Source organism: Propithecus coquereli, unplaced genomic scaffold, assembly GCF_000956105.1.
Source record: "Propithecus coquereli isolate 6110/MARCELLA unplaced genomic scaffold, Pcoq_1.0 Scaffold166, whole genome shotgun sequence".
Lineage (NCBI taxonomy): Eukaryota > Metazoa > Chordata > Mammalia > Primates > Indriidae > Propithecus > Propithecus coquereli.
In genome coordinates this window covers 266229-277298 of record NW_012141191.1, presented here as the reverse complement: position 1 = coordinate 277298, position 11070 = coordinate 266229, and the positions used below count along the sequence as shown (strand labels likewise).

Sequence of the window (11070 nt, the reverse complement as noted above, 5' to 3'; positions counted from 1 at the left end):
TTTTTTTTTTTTTTTACTGGAATATGTGTGACTTAGTATTGGGAAGGAAAATAATCTTGGGCTGTTGCCAGAACTGAGGGGACAAAGTGAGGTTTGAGGGGAAAAAATGACCAAGAACTCGCCAGGGACTGGGGGCTGGGCAGGGGATACAACAGGTTGAGAGAAGCAGCGTTAGCATTTATAACCTCTAAGTTAATGTATAAACATCAGAGATATACACTAGATCAAAAATGGGAGTGACATGTTCCTCATAGCTCAATGAATTCTTCTAAATTAAGAACTTCAAGACATCTGTAATAATCCCAGAGTAAGAAGGTGATATAAAAATTAAATGTTTGCATGTATTAGGGTACCAAATATATTTTTATCTAATTAAACTTGATTAAAACAGAACTTTTCTTTTATGTCCTTTGTTTTATAGCATACTGCCAAGTATCTAGAAATTACTTAGCAATATTATATTGTATTAATCAAACATCAATATTTTGAGTAAGCAATTTCAGGTTGGAAAGAGTTAAAGAAAATACCGTTCCATGTGAGTTCTTAAAATATAGCAGTTTTTTTTGTTTGTTTTTTAAGGCAGCAACTGCTCTTCTAGCAAGCCATGTATTTCCCAATAAAAAATCTAAGTCTAAAAAGATTTAAGGTAACCTGTTAATGTGGTTAACACTGAAAAAGCTGCATTACTGAGGTTTGACTTACCATACTGTTCCAGCCTGCAGAGCAGAAGACACTGTTATGGCTTTATCAAGGTCTTTGGTAAAGATTCCTGCTGATAACCCATAGTGAGTATTGTTTGCTCTCTTGATCAGGTCATCTAAAGATTTAAACTTCATGATTTGCTGCACTGGTCCAAATATCTATACCATAAGAAATGGATTAAATAAATCAAAATGATAGATTAAAACTATATATTTCACATGATACTGCATCTGTTTTTTTTTAGAAACTATCTTAAATTGATTAAGATTTTGCTTCTATTCTCAAACCTATATGTAAGAATACAAACAGGTAGCTGCAGAAATGGTAGGTCAGAGTAGTCAGTGGTCATGTGTTAAGTTCTCTTTGGAACAAGATAGGACGCAAATAATTAAGGCAATGTTCATTTTATACATGTTGGACTGAAGCTTCCAAGAACTTATAATTGTGCATCAAATCATTAACTTCAGAACTTCTTTTTCATTTAGGGCCATTTAAAATTCTCTCCCTAATTTTCTTCATCTTCCAAGTCACTACCTATAATAATAAGCTCCAGAAAGCAATGTTTGCTCTTCTAGATAAATGAATAGGCAATGATTGATAATAGTAATTGTCTTTTAAATACTAGTATACCATTGGTTGAAATATTAACTATTTTACTATACTTAATATTTTCATAATTAGTCAAGCTTGGTAAAACAACACGAATTTTTACTCAGATTCTGCTCTGTACCCAAATCTCAACGCAACTTACATATACTAAACAGAATGGTTCATTAGTGCAAGAGCTTAAATCTTGAACCACCCTGTACCAATCAAAGCTTGAGTTCATTGGCAATGGCTATAGTTGCTGAAAAAAACTAAAAATCACCATTTGCTTATTTTAGCCTAAACTACTCTCACTTTTGCTAGACTCTCTATGTAATGCAGCCCAAACTCGAGTCATTCTGTATTTCGGCCCCAGGTGGCAGAAAGACAACTGGATTTTCTCTTTAAAACTAAGCTCCTACATTATATTTCAATAAGACATGTATTAAAATTAAATAAAAGTCGGCATTCCATTGAGTGTTACCAGAATTTTCTGGGAAACATGAATGAGGGGAGGCAAAAATCAGAAGTGACAAATGGTTTTCTGGTGTTTGCTGCTGCTTTAAATATTAGAGGGGTGGGGGTTACCAGTCAATAGAGACTGAGTACATGTTTCCTAAGGTTGTAAATCTAATCTTGAGATTGTAACCTAGGAACAGACATATAGCAGCTGGTGCAATAAATGTGTTCATATTTTACATAATTTTAATTGAATATAGCACATGGCTCCAGGCTCCCACTTTGAAGTAGCAAGCTAGCTATGATGAATATTGCAGCAATACAATAAATGTTTCCTTGACTGAAGATCTTTTTCCTAGTCCTTTTATCTGGTATTAATCAAGATATGCAAGAACAACATCTTCAATTTTTCTTCCTGATTTTGTATATTGTAGTTAAATATTTGGTGAGCATGTACATATATATTTATATAAATGTATATATAGACATATATGTATGTATTCATTTATTTATACATTATATATATATACATACATATACAGTCACCAAATATTTAACTACAACATACAAAATTAGAAAGTCAAACAGCTAAAAAATACAGGGTAACAGCACACAGATGGTGGGGAGTGATATTGGGATGAATGCTATTTTCAAATATATAGATGGTTGTTATGTAGAAAAAGTCCATAGGGCAAATATGGAGCCAGCAGGTAGAATATAAGTATTTTTTTTTGTGTGTGTGTGGTAAGAACATTTAACATCTACTCTCTTCATAATTTTGAAGTATACAATACGTTGTTATTAATTATAGCCACCATCCTTAGAACAGATCTCTTGAATTTATTCCTTCTAGCTAACTGAACTTTTACATACTTGACCAACATCTCCCACCCTCACACCCCACTCCCCCTAGCCCCTGGTGACCACCATTCCACGCTCTGATTCTATGAATTTCACCTTTCTATAGGTTCTACATATAAGTGAGATCATGCTGTATTCGTCTTTCTGTGCCTGGCATGTGTCACTTAGCACAGTGTCCTCCAGGTTCATTTATGTTGTCACAAATGGCAGGATTTTTTTCCTTTACTTTAAAGCTGTGAAGGAAGCACCTAGAAATTGCTCAGCATCCTGATCTGTTTGGCTGAAAATTTTTGGCTGGCTCAATGGGTTCCTTACTACTTTTAGTCTTGATCACAAATAAACCTTTATGAGAAATAAAGAATAACATGTTGAAAGATGTTCAAAGAGGCGAGAATCTTAAAGGGACACTCCGTATACACACACGCAGGCGAAGCAAGGCAACAACAGAACAGAATGAAATCATTTACCTCCTCTTTGGCGATGCGCATGTCATCTGTAACATTAGAGAAAACCGTGGGCTGGATAAAGTAGCCTTTATTCCCCCATGGGCCTCCGCCACATTCCAGTTTGGCCCCTTCCTTCTTCCCACTCTCAATGAGATCAAGTATTTTGTCATGTTGTTCCTTGTCAATCTATTTGAAAAATATCACATAAAAAGGCAAAAAAAAAAAAAATCTGTAAAGATAACACATTGCTGGGCCTGTTAATGAGGGTTCCGAAATGCTAAGATATTGTTATTAACTCAAACACTGAATCAAAACAGCTAACAGAGTCTCAGATTCATTCTTTGGGTGGATTTTGTTCTCAATGTTTTAGAGAAAAACCCTCAAAGATAAATATTTATATTACAGTTATGTAAGAAAAGCATGTCAGCACTGCAAACATTTCACACAATTGTCATTTATTCACTCTGGAAGAAAATGCCTGTTGATAATCTAACACAACATTTACCTGAAAACTGTAGTCCTACCTGAAGTAAAACGAATGTATGGACAAAAAGAGAACTTTGATACTGGATTTTATTAGATACAACAATTGGAAAGCAGATGCTTTTAGATTTGTTTTAGAAGACTCCTGTGCCTATGTTTGGATCTCCCCATTCCTGAACCATTCCCTCTGGTCTGGTCCCTGCTCTTGGATTTCACATTCTAACTGTAGTTCAGGCATCCCCTGGTTCAGGTTTGATTCCAATGTCTGTCCTCTCCTGATTGTGACCATTGTGCCCATCATTAAATGGGCCACATCTAAATATATGACAAGTATTACAAAACTTAAATGGTCTTTTAAATAATATTTTTAGAAGAAAAAAATGAGTTCAGAGTTCTGGTTGTGAACACCAGAAACACATTCCTCTTCCCCATGCACTGGAATTGGGAGGTTGCATATTGATTCAATTCCTGCTTTGGGAGGTTGAATGACTGGGTAATTCTCAGTCTGTAAATCATTGGTAAAACTGCCTGTCTCAGGTGTGGAGGGGGTTAAGGATTAAAGGCAAAACAGGAGATCCAGGAGTTAAGGTGGGGGGTAGAGTTCCTTTCCAGTTTAACTTGTCTCTTTTCATTACTTAGAAAGTATTCTTTATCCTCTTCTTTAACTCTGAAAATCTGCCAGGCCCCAGGTCTCATATTTAACTATTCATAGATTAAGTGCTATTTGAAACCAGAAACTATCTTCTAAAAATTTGGCACAATATTTGATACAATGTTGTTCAATGCTCTTTAGTGCACCATATTTAATAGAACATTTCAAAAAGAAAACCTTCCCTCATTTCTCACAGGTTAAGGAAGTTGTAGTGTGGGTTTAAGAAGAAGAGATATTTAAATTGAAAACAATCCGACTAAGGGGGTAGAGTTAGAGAGACTCTGCTTGGTTAAGACATTCTAGTTTTTCAGTAAATAGTCAAGGATTCATGTACCTCCATGTAAAGCTCCTCTGTCCTATTCAAAGATATAAATCTGACTATGTCCTCAACATGATTTTTTGGTTTTTATTTCAAGATGTTTCCCAAGTCATAGTGTTTCCCTGTGAGCAGAGTGGATACTGGGTGACAATCCAATCCCTGCCTCTGGACTAGAAAGAGAGGCTGAAAGGATTCGTTTGTTGGAAAACTTAGCTGCTCACTGACTTCTAAAACTACAGGACTTCATATTTAATGCCTTGCTACCGATAGTGTGGTCCTACAGCCAGCAGCTCTGGCATCACTTGGCAGCAAAATGTGCTTCTCGGACCCCACCCCAGACCTACTGAATCCTTGGGCGATTCAGATACACAGGCAAGACTGAGGAACACTGTGCTGGAGCTTGGGGATAGTGACAGAAAATTTCAGCTATACTTAGGGACACACACACAGTTTAGTTTGGGTAACTTTCATTCAGCGTAAACATAAACCTTCTTCAATAGGTGTCAGATTGACTGTATGTGGACTTAGCCTCCTTTCTGGACCTCAGGCACTGCTCGATGCTAGGAGTAGTGAGGGCTCTCTACTGTGTGAGGGCTCTTGGCTCTCGGGCTAGTCTAGGAAATGATTGATATTGATGTTATTGTTGTAACAGTTTCGGAGTACACATTTTCATGTGTTTGAATTGGCAAATTCTCTGATTCCTTAGGCTTGATGGGTTGAAGAAAAAGACAAATTGAGAAAAGACACTGACACATAACTGAAATTATTTAGAAACCAGAGATCAACAAGAGCAATGAGAATAAAGAAGTCATTGATCTATATGATAATTATCACCATAAATATAAATTACATGCTTCTATTTATATTTATTTAACAGAAACTTGAGCAGATACAGTAAACTCAACCCTCTGATGAATTATATGGATTGTCTCCTTTCCCTGCAGAATGATCCCACAAGCTTGGTCCTGCTATCCCTATTTTACAGATGAGGAAATAGAGTTTCATGAAAATTAGATTTTAAATTCAGCCTGTAACTCAAACTCCCACCTTTCCACACTCTAACAAGATGCTACTCTGACAGTGTTAACACAGTTTATGTGGATATCATTTTCAAATTAAAAGACTGCTTTTTCCAAGTTTCTAAGGAAATGTACATTTTTGTCTATGAAGTCAAATACGAAAATCACTTTACAAATGAAGAAAAATATACATATAAACACATATGATACAAACATACAAAATATAATACATTATATATATTGCAACTGTTCCACCCCCAAATATTTTGTTTGTAATATTAGAAATTTAAAAAAACTTCTAAAAATTTTTTCCCAAAACAAACCTCTTTGGAGATTGTTTTCTCTGTAATTGTTTTGTTTTTACATTTAATGGGAAAGATTCTATAATTATATTTAAAATGCCTCAGTTCAGTCAGCCACCAGTGGACAAGGCAACACACTAAAGTTAAGTGAATGAGTGTACCTTTTCCATAAGCTGTTGCTCATAACAACAGATGAATATTTTTAAAAATAAAGAAGCTTGGGGGCTTTTCAGTCTTATTTCTCAAAGCTACAGCATACCTACTTAGCCTACTTGCTAAGTGCAACCTATGATAAAAATCTATTCATTTATATCAATTATAGTCTTCTATTAATCAGATCACTGGATTATTTACTTTAATATCCTATGAACAGGAATTTTAAAATTCTATTTTTAACTCCCTTCTCTTAAAAATAATGAGGTATTCCAGACCAATTTTTGAGTGTCTGGTTGAATTTTGCATAACCTTAATGGAGGAAAATCTTGCCTGACAAATGTCCAATATTAAGTATCTTAGATATTCTTTTTTCTCTTCTCTTCAGATCTATCCATCCACGATCTGTCATCTATCTGTCAATCAAGTGGTGAAATATTTTATTTTTAGATAGATACATAGATATTTAGAGAGAGAAATAATCACAAGAGAAAACTTAGAATCTCATCCTTTTATGGAATGGGTGACCAAGTCATATTGAATTAAATATATTTCTTGACATCCATTTGAAAAGTTACCAAACATGAAAAAATTGGAAACTACTTTTATGTATTCATTAAACTCAAAAACAAATATGAAATATAATGGGATCAATATCAAACAATTATGTCATTTGCAAATTATTTTACGGATTTTAGGTATCAATATTTGGCATTGCTTAAGTTCTAAGATTCTTCTACTTGGATATCTTGAGATAAGCAGGAAAAGTTCAAGATACTCTTCTAACTTACTTAGAATGTACATTTCATGTGTTCAGGGATCATGTCCTCCCTGTTCCTTTTGACATTGCCAGGAACCTATCTCAAGGTTTAGCTGATAGCAGGGCTCACTAAATTTCAGTTCATTGAATTTATTTTTGGCTTAGTGAAGGAGTCAAGAATAGTGTTTGGTTTCAAATCAACAGCATGGAATAGCATATAAGCTTTAGAGTGAAAGAATAAAGCCTCTAAACTTAATGTCTATAATCTAGAGAAGGATTTCTCAGCAGCAGCCCTATTGGCTTTTGGGCCAGATAATTTTGTTTGGGGGCTCTCTTGTTCATTGTAAGATGTTTAGCAGCATTTCTGGCTTCTACTCACTAGATGCCAGTAGAACTACTCTTTCACTGAAGTCGTGAGGACTTAAAGTGTCTCCAGACATTGACAATTATCCCCTGGGGGAGGCAAACAAAATTGCTCCTAGTTAAGAATCACTGCTTTAGAGCAAGATCCTAAAGGGAAGGCAGAAATTCAGAACCAAAGTGTAGAAGCTTGAATAACAGACAATGAACAGAGAACTGTACAAGGAAGAGGGAAAGGTGACCTTTGGATAAAAGAGAGAGACGCTTTTACTGATAATGGTTCAAAGGAAACTAGGAGCCCTAGGGGAATAATTGAGCTTTATTAACTAGAATGAGAAGTTTGCCACAAACCTGGAAACTCAGGACCCTTTAGGACACTCATGCTACCATTAGAGGGTCAGAGTAACTGAAGACTTTGCAGAGGATTTAGGGGCATGATCTCTATGTCTGTGGGATGGCAGCTGAGATGGAGGATTAATTCAGAGGAAGAAATGATAGGAAAGTATAAGAACTTCAAAGTGGACAAAGAACTGTATATAGGAATCAAGAGGTGTGCAGATTGAGGAGAGTAAGAACTTTATAGCATTTGCTAATTTCCAGCATGGTTCTTACACTGTTCTAGGCAGAAAACTGGGCAACACAAAAACAGAATGATTTCTTTATCATTGGGAATTGATTTTTTTTTTAATCACCAAAATGGAACAGTATTTTTACCTAGGAAGACTCATAGATGGGAAGTAATCTTATTCAATGAAATCTAGGCCTAAAGAAGATACTTTATTCTTGTCCCCTGAAAATGCTATCCCTTCTATTGTATACTCACCTGAGGGCCTTGATTTACTCCTGGAGTCAGAGGATTTCCAAGAACGTACTTCTTAGCCCGCTCTACACTCCTTCGAACAAACTCATCGTAAATGGATTCTTCCACAAAAAGCCTGGATGCGGCTACACAACATTGGCCCTGGTGGTAGAATAACCCTTGGTGTGCGGATTCAACAGCATTGTCCACTGCAAGGAAGACATTCACATTAAAGAAGAGATATTTTCTAAAGATTATATATTTTATATAAGTATTTCTTAGAGGAAATACGGTGATAAAGAAAAGTTATGAGTTGTATAGTCAGACATGGGCTCAACACATTCCATCTCTTAACAGCCTAGTGACAAATTAATATTTCTGATCCTTCATTTACCATGGAAATAATAGTAACAAATAGCAGAATCTGAAAAAAATAGCGGTTATCATTATAACTTTAATATGGACATTATCAAGAATGTGGATTTGATAAGATCAAATCTCACTGCAAATGTTTTTATGAATATCGCCATTTGTAATCAGATGACTGTGAATCTTTCAGGCCTCATGTTTTAACTAAAGAAAATCTGAAATGTCTATTGTGTTAAATAATCTCAAAATATTCTTAAATAGCCTGATCAAGAGGAAAGTGATATTTAGGGGTGGGGGAACTAAAAAAAAAAAAAAAAAACAGCAAAAAACTACTAATACTCACCCACCCTACGACCTTATTCTAGCAAAGACATATTATTTCATATATGCCTATACATTTTTTATTACCCATTTATTTTAGGTAGTAGAATGTACCTTAAAAGGAAGAAATAGGTTGTTTCCTTAGTAGATCCTAAATAAGAATAAAGTTTTCTTTGCATTTTAATTTTCTAAATGCTAAAGATGCAACCGAACATTATAGCAATCAGGTGTTTTTATTTTGTAAACTAATCACACCTGCTTAAGTTGTAGTAGGATCAGTTCACAGAAAGGTTGACAAAAATTGGGAATCTTGTTATGTTTATAGAATGTTTAATAAGGTAGTATGTTCCCAAAAAACTTCAGTTAAGATCACAGTGGCAACATAGGCCAATTCCATGAAGCATTTGTGTTCACGGCCTCAAATACATAAAGCAGCTGTGAAAGAAAGAGTTAGAGGAACATTTGATCATCTATTTCTGCTAATTAACTTCTGTTTAGGATGTAATTTTGGAATTCTACTTGGTAATATAATCAGAATAAACTCAGAATATGATATAGTGGAATCTCATCATAATTGTAGATTTATATGTAAACTCAACTATACTTGTTAGAAAAAGAAGATAAATTATTTAAACAGTAGGTATGATTTTCTTCTGGCCATTTCATTTAATGACCATCTGACTGAGAGAGAAGGGGGATGGCAAATGTGAAACTACTGTGTTCTCATTTGGTCTCAGTGCAACATATCTCCGGGGTATCTCAGTACATTTAACATGACACTAACAATTAAGGATCTGGAATTTTAAAAAATGCATCGTGGCACCTAAATACCAAACATTTATGTTATCTAGAATTAAGGTGAGGAAATAGCAATCTATTCCAAACCAGGAAGAAATTGTGTCTGTGTTAAACTTATCTGTGTTTTACAAGTTTAGGACAATTTAAGAGATTTTCAAGAATAATTCTGGACTCTGATTAATTCCTTACACTTTGATGTTAGAAGCAAATCCTTTTGTAAAATTTAGGTTCACTGAATGGCATTATCAGACACCAGAAAGGACGAAGGGTGAAAAGTTAAAGTGGCTCATACTCACAGTCCGCATCAGCAAACACAATGCAAGGGCTCTTCCCGCCAAGCTCCAGGGTCACCCTCTTCAGATTGCTTTTCCCTGCAGCTTCTTTGATTATTTTGCCAACCTGAAATGAAGCATCACAAAGGGAGAAGGCTTAATCTGCTCTCACGAAGACAGGTTTATTTAGTATTTTAAATTTATATGATGTTTGTGCCATAGTTAAACTTCACAGCTAAATTAAATTCGGGAGAAACTCTAACTGACAATTTTCAAGATTTGGCACATTTAGATATAAAAGTCTCCCTTCTACAAGTATACAGACATAATGGAATCAGAAAAAATGCTCATCAGTAAGAGAGCAGAGATACAGAACATGAAAGCTGATCTTGATTGGCCACACAGGAGGTTATTTCTCATTTTAATCAGAACTTCATCTCTTTACAGATTGATTAGACACATCATGACCCAATCACAACTTATCTATTATGACTTTTCGTCCCTCTACTGACACCCAGAGAACTCTACCAGTCAAACTGTCATCTTCGCCACCTCCTGAATCTCATCTCTCTTTTCATCATATGCCCACCCAACCTGGGCTGCCTACATTCTACCCTTCTTTGGGGTTGAGCTCATATCTTAGCTTCTCCCTGAATCCTTCTGATGATCTAGGTAGAAACGATTCTTCTCCTGGCCTCCCAAAGAACCTCATGAAGACTCTTTCAGAGTCTATCTCAGATAGTATTATTTGTATACACATAAATCCCCCAGATTGTGACCTCCTTGGTAGCAGTGACAATACCCTAACACTGCATCCCTCTCCTCAGTAGCATCTAACCACAGTGGACTCATTTAACTGTTGATTGACAGACTTCTCTCTCTTTCCTTCCCCGTAACATACATAATTTGAACAGTGGAGTTAGAAGAAAGAAATTGGATCTGTGCTCTGTGCTGCTACTTCAGTTAGCTGGAAAGCTATTCTGGTTTCTTCCTTAATGCTAATTGCCTCTATTGTTTTCAATTTTTTTTTTCTTTGTGGATCACTTCCCTTCAAGATTATTTTCTATTGTTGTTCTTGTTTTTCTATCTCTAAAACTTGGCTTGTTTTATAATTATTTATTTTTTATCATTTTTATTGGAGCCTTAATCCACTAAAATAATCTTTTCCTTTTTTTTAATATAATTCACTTTATTTTGCTTCTTTTATTCTCTGAGTTTATTTTTCCTAATATACATGTCAGATTTAAACAAAAAAAAATTCTATTCTAACTGAACAAAAGTAGATTCTTGTTAAGTGTATGTATAAATTTTATGTGGTTACTGAACTGCTACTGTGCATTATAGAATAAAGCATTAACTAATCTAATGTTTTCATCTTAAATATTTCATGGTTCTAAATCAAATACCTAA

The 11070-nt window shown here is 35.0% G+C and overlaps 1 protein-coding gene across 1 annotated transcript in view; it reads right to left on the bottom strand.

Annotated features, from left to right (window-relative positions):
• Positions 1-11070, bottom strand: part of LOC105808054 (retinal dehydrogenase 1) — a 56872-nt gene that overhangs the window by 7448 nt on the left and 38354 nt on the right. The window contains exons 8-11 of the mRNA XM_012641610.1: positions 9685-9787; positions 7925-8109; positions 3075-3239; positions 703-860 (exon numbers count right to left, since the gene is read on the bottom strand). Coding sequence (XP_012497064.1) covers positions 703-860; positions 3075-3239; positions 7925-8109; positions 9685-9787 — 611 coding nt within the window. The remainder of the gene's footprint in view (positions 1-702; positions 861-3074; positions 3240-7924; positions 8110-9684; positions 9788-11070) is intronic.